The 15,661-nt window shown below is 38.7% G+C and overlaps 1 protein-coding gene across 1 annotated transcript in view; it reads left to right on the top strand.

Annotated features, from left to right (window-relative positions):
* Window positions 1-14,176, top strand: part of hoga1 (4-hydroxy-2-oxoglutarate aldolase 1) — a 31,871-nt gene extending 17,695 nt beyond the window's left edge. Inside the window, exons 6-8 of the mRNA XM_031733912.2 lie at window positions 214-310; window positions 5,223-5,356; window positions 10,289-14,176. Of these exons, the coding sequence (XP_031589772.1) occupies window positions 214-310; window positions 5,223-5,356; window positions 10,289-10,438 (381 nt within the window). The 3' untranslated portion in view covers window positions 10,439-14,176. The remainder of the gene's footprint in view (window positions 1-213; window positions 311-5,222; window positions 5,357-10,288) is intronic.
* Window positions 14,177-15,661: the final 1,485 nt, after the last annotated feature.

Here is a 15,661-nt window from a genome sequence, read left to right as displayed (position 1 = left end):
ACCATGTGTAGAGACTATACTTCTCTCAATTCGAGCGATTTGTTTACCCCTGTGAGATGTTGGGTTTGTTGTCTCTTGTGACAGCCTCCCCTGGGATTAAGAAACTATAACAGATATTAGTCCTGATGCAAAAGAGGAGTGATAACAATAAAACCACTCTGATTTCTACTTCCTCATTCCCTTCTGTTTATTTTTTTTTTACTTGTTCTGCAGATCACACGGATCGGCCTGATTGTCCATAAAACCAAGGCGTGGGATTTCCAGGTCTTAGCGGGCTCGGCTGGGTTTTTAATGGCAGCCTATTGTGTGGGTAAGAAATCTAATACAAGGACTGCTCTTTCTCACAGGGATCCACTGCCACCATTTACTTGTTAAAATAAAAATATAGGGAAAAAAGTAGATTTTAAGTTCCTTTTTCCACAAGAACAAGTGTAAAAACACTAATAATAATTATCATTTATAAATATTTGTTTCTGATAAAAGATCATCCCTGCTTTCTGGCAGGATTTGACTACTTACTCTATATGTGTTTTTTTCTTTTTAGGACTGTTTCTATATCAGATTATTGGTATGTCGGTAAAAGTATCCATTTCTGAGATTTTGTTACAGCATATGAAATAATATTGTGTTACATAGGATGGTAGCATGTGTTAAGAAAGTGGTAGGAAAGATTTTTAGAAAATGAATTAAAAATGATTGAAGAGATGTTCGAAAAAGAACATTTCTCATCGTTTTATGTGTTTTTAACACATTTCATGGGGTTTTTTTGAACCAGAATTATCTTCTCTACGACATCTTGACTCTTCTGTGGATGAAATTTGCCCATTGTGTTTTTCAGACAAGAAAGTAATTTATATTTGTGAGAGACATACAAACCTGTCTCAATCAGAGTTTTTTAAGTTTGTATAGGCGTACCCTCAAAAACACCGATAGATAGAAACTTTATTAATCCCACAAGGGAAATTGTGCAGCAATTAGACCACACGCTAATACAACAGGAGACACATACAAAACAGTTAACCTATCCTTTTTAATAAGAATGAGCAAACACAAACAGACACTGAAAATACACAGAAGCTACAACAATACAAAATGACTTGTGCATATTTTAGCTAGTACTTCAGTATTTAGCTGTAGCTCTTTTTCATTTTGTCTCCTGCATCCATCTTCCCTTTGACCATGCATTACTCTGGGGACTTGTCTAACATATTGTGCAGAGAGGCAGGTAGGTGCTGGATGCCTTGCAGAGTGAGCAGGAGGGAGGGCTATCAGCAGCATCCTGTACAAGTGTCTTTGAGGTGCGCACTCACCCACTACGGATGAGAGCATGAAGTCTACTGCATCATCAGAATCATGACTGATGTGTGGATTCTCAGAGGTCCTTCCACTCATTCCTGCTTTTTAGAAATATGCTGCTCAAATTCGAGACAGAGCATAAGGAGCTCTCCCTGGCCGGTCTGCTGCTTAATATCCTGGAATTACAGTGCCGACGCCACACGTCCTAAACATGCTCATACAATAAATTCCTAAATCACACAGGAAGACGTTTAAAACTGTTGTAAAGGACCGTAAATAACTGGTCAATAATGATTACGGCAAATCACAAAAATAAGATGAGATGCCATATGTGGAGCAACTTCCAGCTGCTGATGAGCAGGTCTGAGGCACACAAGCTCCTAACTACCACAGACCGGGAAAGAGGACGAACAAACACAAATACACAACCGTTCAAGCCCACAGAGAAAAGGAGGCTATCACACAAAGGAAAGAGAGAGAGGAACAAGAGGCGAAGCTAGGTCTCTTGGAGCATCTGGTTGCAACACATCTGACAGGGGAGAAAGGCTGCATGATTCATTATATATGTAACAGTTAACCCAGCTGCAAATTACAGATAGTTAATATAATCAGTAATATTGTATTGGTAACATTTTGGCTTAAGGCAGATGGTAGCAATCAACTCAAACACTGAATTCATATAGAAACACAAAACAACTGTGAGAAAAGTTGCTTATCAGTGTTGCTTTTCTAACAGACTCACCAAATGATGGATGTAACAGCTGCTTTGTGTGTAGTACGAACACAGTAAAATGCCAACCATTTTATTGTGTGTCCAGATTCTAAGTGTTCCAAATCTACATTCACGAACATTTGACAATGGGCACCAGAGGCATTGGCTACCTTCTGCTTAACAGCCCACAGTATGTTTTACAGCTGTGAAAATTACAGTTGTTTCACTAATAACACAAAATGACAAATTGCCCCTAGAAAACAGTAAAAGGCACAGGCTTGTGTATTTGACTCGTAAGCTGCGTTTCACCATGAACCAACCAATCAGGACTTGAGTAACTGTGCCATTGTTAGCAAGAGTAGCAACAAATCAGCTGGATTCTGATTGGATCATCAGATGCAGAAGGTCTCTGGCTCATCCCCGTTATCGGATTTAAAGATTTCAGATATTTAAAAGCTGAAATAATTGAAATTGAAAATATCCTATTGTTACACTCTCCAGTAGGGAACACAGTGTTTCTATGTGAAGCCACATTGAGATCAGTTTTTATTTTATGCTTCAGCTTTCACTTTAAACTTTATATCTGACTTTCATGACTCTCACCTTCCCCTCTGTGTAAGGCTGCTGGAAGCCAGTTTCTGAAAAATAAACCTGGACGGCACAGCAAACACAGGAAACTCAAGGAACCATACAATCATGTCTATATTTCTCACATATTGTTGAGCCTAAATCCATATTTCTTCAGGATCAAAGAGCCTGGAAGCACAGAGGGGTTATCTGCATCCAACATTCAAGACACCAGCCCTGTGGCATCTTCTTATTTATATCTTAGATGTGTGCAAAAAACAAACAAACAACGTTACTAGTTACTCTCTGCCTCATCAGTGTTTTGACACAACTATTTAAAAAAAATCCGTTTGGTGTTTCCTCACCCAGTGGAGAGGCGCGTAAGCTTCACTAAAATGTAAAGCAGCAGCAATATCAAGTAAAGTACTTTCTACCTTTTTCATATGCTGGCCACGTACGGTGTACTGTAAGCTCAGATTAGATAACACACCTGGGAATAAGCATCAGTATGATGCTCAAGATGCTCAAGAACCTAATGAGTCATGTTCTCCCACTACCAGCCCCGTCAAACACACTAATACACACACACACACACACACACACACACACACACACACACACACACACACACACACACACACACACACGCGCACACACACACACACACACTCCCTCTCTCCGACGGTTCTCTGATCTTTGGTCCTTGACATGTTGTCATATATACAGAATTTGTCGTGTGAGTAAACGTGTGCGTGAAAGTGATACAGCTAATGCAGAGGAAGGCAACACAGAACGAGTTATATGAGAAAGTTTCCACACAATTTTTGGTTTTTTGTCCAAATGAATTCTGTCAGCAACCCTAAGAAAGATGCATGTCAGTCGGTTTTAAACTTTAAAGAGACAAGACTACTCGCATCTAAATCCTCCATTCACGGGTTTGCAAACATATATGCTCTGCTGGTAGTTTCTTATTCTGCTGACATTCAGTTATAGAGTGAAACCATTACATTGTTCAACTGAGTTTGAATCCTCATTAAAAATATTACCTTAGCACAGGTAATAACAAAAAGGATCCAGCTCCAGTTATGCAGATTTAACCTTCTTTTTTAGCTTCAGCGAACACTTTTCCCACCATCTAGCCTTGATTGTTGAATCCTCTCTAGCTTGATAGAGCGCTGCGCTAAAGAATGGAGAGCACTGAGGTGGAAGAGCTTTTTAGATTTACAGATCAAAAATCATTAGAGGATAATTTGCATGAATAAGAAAAACACTGTACTTACAATTTAATACAGTATATTATGTATTTAAACATTAATTGAAATGGTGACTGTATTATAGTAAATTTTAATTAGTGTGAAATGCACATTTCATTGTGGATCATTTTCATTGTGACTTAGTCTACATCAGTTTAGCCTTTAGTCCTTCTGTGGAGAAGCTTCCCCTCGCAGGCCTGCTTGTCTGTCTGTCAGCAGCCAACAGCGATACTAGACACACAGTTGTTGCCTGGGTTATCTATGTGAAAAGAAAAACAACTAATGAAAACAGAAAAGTCAGACAACCATCTCTAAAGTGATCATTGCCTTGTACTGACATACAGTTGGAATGCAAAATCAGGACAGCTATACAATCAGGACAGTGATATATTAAAGTTGATATACTGAATGTTGAGTTCGTTCATTTCCGTTTCTTTGAACACTAAATTCTACCCACAGATGCTATATTTAATATTTAAAACACTCTGAAGGGGACACAGAAAGAGACACGCAGCGATGTGGTGATGGAGAACACTGGCTCACAACTGATTGGGTGCTAAATATTTATTAGAGCTTTACCTTCACAGTCAGAGCCCAGATTGTCCGCAAGCCATCAACCGTCAGCAACACAGTGACGAGCGAATTGCTTTATATGCGGACTAAACGCTGCACCGAGTGACTCCACACATAAAACTTGTCAAACCACTGCCTTCAACGTAGTTTAACAACAAGCTGTCAGCACACCATCTCAGACCTACATCAGGTTAGTTTGCAGAAATCTGAAGTGCCCATTGTTGACAACCTTTAAGGATTGTGCTTGCAGCTAAAGACACCATTATGGCCTTAGTGTTTTCTGAGGTCTGAACTAGTGCCCCCCAAAAAGGAAAGTTGCTTCTAGACTATTAATGAAAAAATGGTTGCAGTGAAAGTATCAAGTGAAGAGAAAATAGGGAAATATCTAAAAAATATCAATTTCATGTTGGAGATTATTTTTTCTCCCTTCTAATAATCCTGTCACACTTCAGACTTTACTCTGTAACTACTGCAAAAAAAAAGCTCTGATATGATAAAACTAGTGGAAGTTTGCAGATCTGCTTTTCTTTGATTTTTGTCATAATTGTAAACAGGAAGTTGTATCTGGCAAAAACCATTCTGGTTTCTTCCCTCTTTACAGATGAGGATTTTACAAACTAAGAATATTTAAACTCAAAGGGTTAAAAAGATATCTCCTTGCATAACAGTTCCTAAAAAAAGAGATGAATGGAAAAGGGAAGAAAAAAACCTATACATATATATATATATATATATATATATATACACACACATATATATATATATATATGCCTTTTCCAGTGATTCTTGAACTCTCATCGGTCTTTGATTTGTGTCTCTAGGTGCTGTCGGTGGAGTGTGTGCGCTGGCTAATGTGCTGGGCCAGGAGCTATGTGAGTTGGAGCGTCTGTGTGTGTCCGGGCGTTGGGAGGAAGCCAGAGTCCTGCAGCAGCGCCTTATCGAGCCCAATGCCGCTGTGAGTACCATCTGCTGCTCACTGCACGCTTTTATCCACCGCAGACATGAACTCCCACAAATGGTGCCAGACTGGAGGTTTAGTCACATTTCTTAGAGGTAAAACTGTTCTGCCTGAAATACTCTTACTGATTGCACTCTGGGCCAAGAAGACAACCCTGATTTTTTTTCTCTGCTGTATTTATAGATAATCTGATGTTAAACTCAACACAAATGTTGCTTCCTCTAAGAACTATTCATGCAAAGTCCAGTGCACTCAGAAACAAGCCAGCTTCCTTGTTTGATTGATGATTCTTTTGTTTTGTTTTGTTTTGTTTTATTTATTTATTTATTTAGGACAGTGCATGTTAATGAACATAAATGTAAAACAAAATTACATGAATGTAAACATGCCAGATTATAGCCAAAGGCTAATTTCCATCTGTTATCCTTAAACATAAAAAAATAAACATAATAATTCATAAAAATTCATCATTCATTCATAATAAAAACTCCATCACCAAAACTTACACATACACACCATTCTGTTCCCAAATAAAACATTAAAACTATACAACTCATACATGATCACACACTTGATTTGTCCATAACCAGTTTTTAACCTTTGCCTTAAACAAATTGAATGTCGAGCATTCTCTAATGGGTTGAGGAAGACTGTTCCACAGATGGCCACCCTTGACAGAGAGGACGTTCTGCCCAAATGCTGTCCGTCTGTGGGGTATAAACAAGTCTCCTCGGATTGTAGCTCGAGTGGTCCTGTCTGAGCTTTCTTTATGCCTAATGAACTGCTTTAGTGGTGGTGGAGCAAGGGAGTGTAAGACTTTATATATTAAACAGACTCTTTTAAGTTTCACTAAGTTATTGAAGTTCAGTAATTTATGTTTTTTTTAACACATAACAGTGGTGGTGGGAAGTCGGTTTTTTGTCAAGTAGTTTTAAACTTCTTTTATAAATGTTTTCAATAGTTTTAAGTGTTGTTGGACAAGCAAGTGACCAGGACGTCAAACAATAGTCCATATGCGAGATGATCATTGAGTAAAAATAAGTTTTTGCAACATTCATATTTAAATTATTACGTATATGATTAAAATTTCGATTATTAAATTTAAGTACCTGGGACACTTTATTTATGTGACTCTTGAAGGATAATGTTGGGTCTAGAATGACCCCAAGATATTTAAATTCTGGAGCTAATTCAAGCTCTACTCCATCCAGGAATATGTTTGACTGCTTCAAGTTTAAGGGGTGTTTTGAAAAATACATACAGACAGTTTTTGAGGTGTTCAACATTAGGCATGAGTCCTCCAGCCAGCTGTGCATTAATGCTAAAGCAGCTGTAAGATCTTTTGCCACCTGCTGGACACTATTTGCTTGCGTATATATAACTGCATCATCCGCATACATTTGAGCAAATATATTTGGACAGACTTCAGGTAAGTTATTGATAAAAAGAGAGAACAATAAGGGCCCAAGAACAGATCCTTGAGGAACCCCTGTATCACAGTCTAAATATGGAGATTTAACCCCATCCAACACTACACACTGTTTCCTGTGTGAGAGATATGAGGCAAACCACTGAAGAGCCTGACTGGAGATATTAAACTGAGTCAATCTGGACAACAATATCTGATGGTTTACAGAGTCGAAAGCCTTCTTCAGATCTAAAAATACAGCTCCAACATAGGGACTCATGTCCAGCAAGCTCTTCAAGTTCTCCACTAACATACACAGGGCAGTATCTGTGGAGTGATGTGCCCAAAAGCCAAACTACAATGGATGTAATGAGGGTTGGGTGTTTTCTAGGTGAGCAGTGAGGAGTTTAACCACCCACTTCTCAGCTATTTTAGATACGACCGGGAGTATGCTTATGGGGCGATAATTAGCCATGTCAGTCTTCACACCTGCTTTGAAAATTGGTGTAACTGCAGCAATTTTCCAATCTGTTGGAACAATGGAGTGTTCGAAAGACATATTCAAAACATGAGTGGTTGGACGTACAAGCAAATCCATATGTTCTTTTAGGAAATTTGTGTTAATACCATATACATCAAGTGCTTTTGATTGTTTTAAACCTGTAATTAGTTTAGCAACTTCAGTGTCTGAAATATGAGTGATGGTGAACAAATTTTGACCAACATCATTCACATTATCAGAGCATACGACTGAGTCAAAGCTCTGACTGATCTCCTTAACAGATGAAATAAAGAAAGTGTTTAAGTTACTGGCAATAGATAGAGGCTCTCTAACAATAGAGTTATTTACATAAAGTTCAATTGTATTTTTACTTTTGTTTGAATGACGGCCAAGTAATTTATTTAAGTGTTGCCAGATAATTTTACCATTACCTTTGGCTCTTTCAATTATATTTATAAAAAAATTTGCTTTGGCCTGTCTCAAACTTCTTGTTACTTTGTTCCGCGTTGAAGTAAATCTCTGTCTATCCAGAGTTAGACCTGTTTTCAGGAACTGTTTTAGTAATTGATCTCTTGTTTTCATTAAATTCTTGCGCTCTTTGTTTAACCAGGGCAAATTAGATGTTGTCTTTATTTTTTGTTGACCTCTAATGGATTATGTTGATATAAAATCCTTGACAATGTCAGTGAAGTGACTGCTGCAGAATTGTGGATCATCACTACACAATAAAGGCTCCCAGTTAACTGATGCTAATGCTTCTGCTACATTTTGTCGCTGACTTCTTGGTATATATTCATAAAAGGATCTCCTATTAGATGAACTTTGAAAGTGATTCTTAACCCATGATTTTATAAGTTTTCTAGAAAATAATATAAAATTGTGGTCTGAAATACCAGTGATAAAATTATAAGATTTAATAATTCGCTCGGGCTTATTACTGAAAACCAGATCTATTTTAGTTTTAGAGTGTCTTGTTATTCTTGTGGGTTGTTCAATGTGTTGAGTAAAGTTCAAAGTCTCCATTATGTCCTTGAGTGTTTTTCTGTCCTTTTCACAGTCCCAGTTGACATTAAAATCTCCCATTACAATTATTTCATTAGACTTATTATTTATAGTATGATATTTAAGTAATATCTGTAGTTGTTCATAAAAAATATTCTTTGCGGAAGGAGGGCGATATAAGCAGATCAATGTAAATGACATTTCTGGGGAAAGAGTGATTTTAACAGAAATATGTTCTATTTCGACATCTATTGGTGAACTAAGCAAAGAGCAATCCAGGTGTTTTTTTACATACACAAGTATTCCTCCTCCTCTTGTTCCAATTCTATCCCTTCTGAATACTGTGTACTCTGGAAAGACAACCACAGACTCAGGAGAAGAACTTGTGAGCTTTGTTTTGTTTTTTTATAAACAACAGACACTGACGGCATAAGCTGCTTAAAGTAAACCTTAGCCTTACCTTTGGTTCGTCTTACGCCTGTTAGCACACGGGGCAGCTTATGATCGCCAACAAATTCGGTCATTCACAGCCAGGTGATGCCAACAATGTTCAGATCTTCAGTGAACATCCACCTCAAGTGATCTTTTGGTTGGCCTTTCTTCTGTCTACCTGTTCATGGAGTCCAGGTCAATTTGCAAATTGTTCAGGAGATATGTGAAGGATGTGTCCTCCTAATTGAAATCACTAACTAATGGTGTCAGTGTAGTAACTCAGTCCGAGTAAGAGTTCTTAAAAATCCTTTGCAGGCTGTGTTGTTGCAGTTTGTTGAGGTTTTGGGAAATGTTTTCTGTTGCTCTCCATGTTTCTCATGCATACAGGACCGTGGGCACAGCTACTGAATTGAAAAAGACATATTTTTGTAGCTGAGTTTAGAGAGGTGGATGCACAGATCGGTTGCAGTCATTATAGTATAGTTAAGGCTTTGTCCACCTAGCTGATGACAGTCCAGTCAACCATACTGTCAGCAGTGAATAGATTCCAGGGTACTAGAACTTGTTCACTTCTTCTACCTGCCTTTGGTTGATATGAATGAGAATCTGTATATGCACTACCCAGTCTGAAGTCCTCTGATCTGGTTGAGGTCTACAACATGTCTAGCTTCTCTACAAAGCAATCCAACAGTTGACTCACCTCCTTATAACAAAATCAGTAGTGAAGAGGAATAGAAAAGGTGAGAAACACAACCCTGAGGTATTTTGGTTTCAGTCCTATGGAAATGTGTTGTGGCATTTTCCGTGCAGATGCAGCAGCAAGAGCAATGGTAAAGAGAGCCGTGTGCTCTTGTAATTCAAGGTTTTGTTTGATGATCATTCACAGGGTAAAGATCTGTTTAGCGCATTAACTGCTTCTGCGAAAGCCAGCTTGTACCTCTCATAATCGCTGTTGTAACTGTTCACTGGACGTGATGGAGTAGAAAAATGCTGAGGATTTTTCCAGGGACACTAACGGTACAGCTAACTTAACTAGCTGGTTAACCTTAGCTTGCTACTGTTCTTGCCAGAAAAATGATATCTGAACAAAAATGCTGGCTGGCTTACATAAGCCATGAAAGTAACAAGAATAAGTGATGTAATGCCACAAAACACAGGGAATTATTAACGATCGTGTTCTGTAATAACCTGCTAGCCATGACTCCAGGCAGGTACACTTAGCTTTAACTTGGCTTTGCACATGTATATGTATATATGTATGTATCTTTGTAGCGTCAGGTTAAATGTCAGTTTTGCACTGTATGTCGCGCCGATTTGTTCTGAATTGAAGGCAGGTGCTGTTGAGCATGTCTCAGGCTCTGTAAGTGTGCATTAAGGTGAATGTGGTGGTAAATATCACTGCTCTACAGTCTAAATCATACAAATCCATCTTCACTACAGTATGAAGTGGCATGTGGTACAGGTGGATTTCAGCTGTCAAATATTAATCACAAATAGGGAAAATGTCTAAGTTTGAAGCTTTGCAAAGCACAACATCATCCATATGGGATATATATGGAGACTGATTAAAGCTCTGTGTTGCTAGGTGACTAGGAAGCTGGGAGTTCCCGCCCTGAAGCAGGCGATGGAGTGGTTTGGTTTCCACGGTGGCTCCTGTCGATCACCTCTTCAGCCGCTCACAGAGGCCGAGAGTCAGCAACTGAGGCGGGACTTCTCCTCCAATGGGTGGCTGTAAAGTGACCTAGGCGGAGCGAGAGTGCATGCGTGAGTGAGGTCACTATGTGTGGCCCTATTAGCTGTGGGTGTAATTATATCATGAAGGGAAAACACAGCTGCCCATGAAAATAAATAAATAAATATTCAGTTCAGTCCACTGTTGATATTTATTGAGCCAAATCTAAAAACCTGTAAAAAAAAACAACCCCAAAACATAAAATAAATGTGTAAATAAGTAAATAAGAGTCCAACTTCAAACTTCTATTTGCGTTTTTGTTCTTCTTTTTCTTTGATCTGGACTGACTGAAATTTTCTTGGCCAATTCCAATTTTTCTCCAAGTGCTCTGCGACCAGGACTGATTAACTTAAAACGAGCTGCTGTACACCCATGTCTCGCTGACATATTTTAACTTTCCACATAATAGCAGGTGCAGGATATATTGTATAACAAAGCAATTTTTTAATTATGTCCACTATTTGGGGCCATTGCTAATACTGAGGCTGTTAGCTTCTGGCTGATACTGAGCTTTGTTAGCTTCTGTAAAATGTTCAACTGGATGAGGTTGATTTAAGTGTCTGCTTAGGTTTGTTGTAACAAACATCATCATGGTGGTCCCCCCATGGTTTACTTTGCCAGACTTTGTGTACATATATATGTACACAGTGTTATATAGTCTTTAAATCTACACCATAAAACATGTAGCAGCTGACATTACAGGTAATGGATCAAGCCAGCAGAAGCCAATCAGACTCAGGAAGAAAAGTGCCTCTGGCAGTGCAAGCCACCACTGTAAGGTGTTTAGACATTAAAACACTACAAGTATGACAATGTACACAAACCAGAATAAGAAGCCAGTGACAGGCAATTAGCTGCTGATCTTTCCTGTTGTTTTTATCATGTGATCAGTTATTTATTTTCATATTTTCTTCCACTAAAGCAAGAGGACAAGTGGATGTAATAAGAGATTCCAAACTAGGGACACTTTTTTTAAGTGCTTCTTAACCTCAGCCTTACACAGGGAAAAATAATACCCCCATATTTTAGCCTGTAACTGTTATTTTTTCTTCTTTCAAGGAGGTTTTGTGATTACTCTGTCTGATTTGTTTTTTGTCCGTTTGTTAGAGTTGTTGCACGAAAAATATTTCCATGAAAATCCTGCCAGGGGTCGCTCGATCCAACTTGTGGATCCAGTTTTGAATTCAGGAATTCCATTAAATTCCCTTCAAATCTTTACGTATTAAATTGAAATAGGAAATATGTCAGCCATTGTTTTAATGTTCCCAAGATAACAATAACTAACCTGGATCCAGTTATGATTGGTTCACAGCGAGAAGTGGCTTTTCAGCCTAGTGTAAAAAGTAGATTTTTGTATAATTGGTGTGTAATGCATTTGGCAGATCATGACCTGTTTGGCTTAAGCTTTGAAACTCTTTAGTCAGGACTCATGTGTAACTTAGGAAACAATTACTTTGTCTAATTGTTAGTGGATCCGTAAAAAAACTGAATTTCTAGACTCAAAGCAGTAGACAGTAAATGGAAATCACAGTGGAGTAAATACGAGTTATTTAATCACAGTATTGCCTGTTTTGTCATTAGAAATATGGTGGTCTCACAGGGCATGCATATATATACTTTGGGCATTTGCACCTACTGCAATGGCAGAAAGTCATTTGTATGCATCAGCCTCATTAGTTTAAGATGCCCTGTAACCTAAAGGTAATTGTCATGTAATTACAGCACAGCTTTGGCATGCTTTGACCTCAGGAGATGTCTTATTATTCAGAATACCTCAGTAGAGCTATTGTATGGAAACTAAAAGTACAGCCAGGCCACGTGTAACCTCAGGCTGAATAACACTGAAGCCTCCCAAGGTCTTTGAAAAATAAAAAATCTGGAACAGAAAAACTATCACATCATTTTGCTCTTATTTAAATCAGTCATGTATGTTCAGTGTGTGTGTGTTTGTGTATAAACTATCTCACTGGGGAATGATGCCCATACTTTTTTTCACTAATTTCCTGTGCTGATATTTATCTAATATTAGAAAAAACAAACAGGTGCTCGAGAGCAAATGTGGCCCGTGCCCTTCCTTGGCCAGACACAGCACTGAATGATGTGTTCATGCATGTCTGAGATTAACTCTGGCCAACCAAAAAGGCCCCCAAAAAAGTTCCTCATCTCAAATATAGATTTGATAAATGTTTTCAGAAAGACCTGAGATCAGCTAAAGTTCAGTGGGAGGCAGAGCTGCAGGTCATGGTCACAGTTTGCTGCAGAATGCCAGAGTGCTCTTTGATGTGAAAAAGTTAAAAACCATAATTACTGTAATTAAAGCCAAGTGTAGCAGGTAGCCATGGCAATGAGAGCCTTTGGCTTTTTCACATAGCACTTTTTTGCTTTTATCTTACCATGAGTCCAATTAGCACCTTTCTTAGCAGGAGATATTTTCAGAAATACTTACAGGATCATAAAAAAAGGAGGATATGTTGTGTTTTCTTCTGTTCCTGTGCGACAAGGACACAGTACAGATGGAAAGCTCTGAGTATAAACAGTTTTGATGAAATCACCTGCCACTCAGTTTTAAGGACATCTGTCTTACAAGCACAGTTGTAGTTTATAAGTAATGTTTAACCCTTGGTCTGAAAATGTTCACTGTTTGAGAAACTTTGAAATAGTTTTTTTGAAAATACACCGATTCACTGTGACAGACCTTTGTTACTGTCATTATTTGGCTTTGTCAAATATTGGAAGCATTCAGGGCTATTGAAGACACCGAGTGCATGTCCTTTATTTGGGAGAATATCTCCGCATAATGACATGTGACATTTTTTTGTGTAATAGGAGAATGTTCAGTGACTATATATGCCTTGTCTGTAAGACTGCAGAAAGTAATTTCCTTTAGAGTACATGGCCTTATAACAATTTCTTTCTTTGTGGCATGAGTGAAAGATAAAAATCCAGATTTTGTGAATAAAAGTGCACTTTAGTGTCACCTTGGTTTTCAGGGGCCCGCTTTCTTTGCTTCAATACACGCTTTTTTGTGTCAATTTTATATTCAATTATAGGACCTTTAGTCACTTTTTTTAAAGAAAGTATTCAAGGACTTGTGTAAAAAGTGAGTTACTGAGCACAGCGTCTCTAAAAAGTCACTGTGATTTGAAGCTGCGAGGGATAGTTGGCCTCTGCCTAAACTTTTCCTCACCTGCTTGTTAGATCCAGAGGATGAACGGGAAATATAAGCCAGAGTGCAACTACATACTTTTGGAGGCAAAGCTTCTGCAATCTGATACCCAGACATGCATCCCCCGCCCTTGATATTGCTCTGCTAGGTACCAAGATAAGTGCAGTTTTATATGAGGTCACATTTCCTTGAAAAACAAGTTTATATAGGGTCCATGTACCGGACAGAGGAGGAGTTTGATATATAATAAAGAACCCCAAGTTTCTCCCAATGACAAGCCAGCACCTTGCCATACATATGCGGGTGTATGAGGTTTTTTTTGAGTCAGTGGGTGAATAACAAACACACTATAAAGCTCTTTAAGAACTGCCAAAGTTTTAAAAAATGATTTCCTCTGTAAGTGCACATCATTTCCCCTTTGCCAGAGACAGCGCTGCAATCAAAGCCCAGCATTATCACAGTAACAGGAAATAAGTTATCCTTTTAAAAGTGTTATGATGATAACGATAACTGATATTTTGAAATGAATAAAGATGAAGCAAAGCTACAGTGTCAGTGATGACAATATTATGCAACTGTTCTTTTGTGTGCTTCTTTTCGCAGCCATGGTTACCTCCAGGTGTTTGTAGTTTGACTCTAATTACCCAAAACCAAGACACACACAATTATGAATTTAACTGATACTGTCATTGCTTTTATTTTTCTCTCATTTTCTCTTTGCGAAGTAAAAATCAGATGTTATATCACTTGAATACTAATTAATTAGCACTCATATCCAGAAACTGTGCTTAAATGATTAATAATCATAATAGATGGTAGAAAATAACATGGAAATACACTGTTAGTGCAAGTTTTACAAATGCGCTGTCAACATGTTGCGCTGTGCCAATTACTAAGTGTTTCCTTATTAGTTTATCGCAGCTTTTAGCTGAACTCTGCTGCCCAGTGCTGCAGTCAAAGTTGACGAGAGCACAGCAAAGCCTGAACCGCGCTCCACAGAAACAACAGTGTGAGCTAAAAGAGGCAAAAACGTTCAGCAGAGCTACAGAGTTGTTAATAATCCTTTGTTTTTGCTACTATGAGTGACCTCTTTTCATCCAGCTAATGGAGCCAGTCTGAAACACAAAAATCGCAGTAATAATAATAATACAGTAGTTAGTGGGGCTTTTACATGGTGAGTTTACAGTGGCCTTCTATAAAAATAAGGTCTATTCAAAACACAAGTCAACAGCCATGTTTTTTGTGTGTGTGTGTTTTTAAAGTTCATGAAAGCGATTTAAGGCTCTGATCCCGCAGAGTTTGAAAAACATTCCACTAATGAGTTCATATTAATAAACCTGTTCAAGGATTTCTGATAATATGAGGTTTCTTCTTTTTATTTCATGTGTGTTTAACCTCTTTCCAACAGCGGCCTTGTTACGGAAGAGTTTTGCCAAAGAACTAAATAATGAAAAATCTTCAATAAGATCCATAAATACCTATTCCTGTCTCTTGTCGCTGTGGTACCTTTCAGTCCTTTCAGACACCAGAGGAAAAATGTCCTAATGTTTGATCAGCTGTGTTCTTAACTGTTGACCCCCTGAGGTCTGAAGCCTCTTGGAGCTCAATCGGTATAATTTCAGCATTCACGCTAAGTGTCATCATAACTTTTTGAAGTGTTGTGTTCACTCATTTCAAAAACCTTTCGGTAATTGGTTTCCTTTATCATTGTGTGAGGTGCAGTGGCTTTAAGTGACCACATGGAGGCGACACGCCCCACCGCTGCTCCTGCACTGTCAAGGGCATCCCTTTGATCTGGGTCGGGTGATGTCTGTGCTCCTGGTGGGCAAACAGTAGGACCGGCCTCTATCTCGCTCCTGCTCTTGGGGCGAGCAAGTGGCGAGTCAGCAAAAGAGGCGCAGCATCACCCGGAGGAGCGTGACGATGACACGGCGAGGTCATCGCAACGAAATCTCCCAACAAATACACTCTCTCTCCCCCCGCTGCTTCCTCTCCACATCATCATCTCTCCACACCTGACGATCTGTCATCTGTCTCCCCCTCCTTTCCTCTCTCCACCC

Source organism: Oreochromis aureus, linkage group 6, assembly GCF_013358895.1.
Source record: "Oreochromis aureus strain Israel breed Guangdong linkage group 6, ZZ_aureus, whole genome shotgun sequence".
Lineage (NCBI taxonomy): Eukaryota > Metazoa > Chordata > Actinopteri > Cichliformes > Cichlidae > Oreochromis > Oreochromis aureus.
The sequence above is the reverse complement of the archived record's forward strand: the minus strand, read 5'-3'. Positions and strand labels throughout refer to the sequence as shown.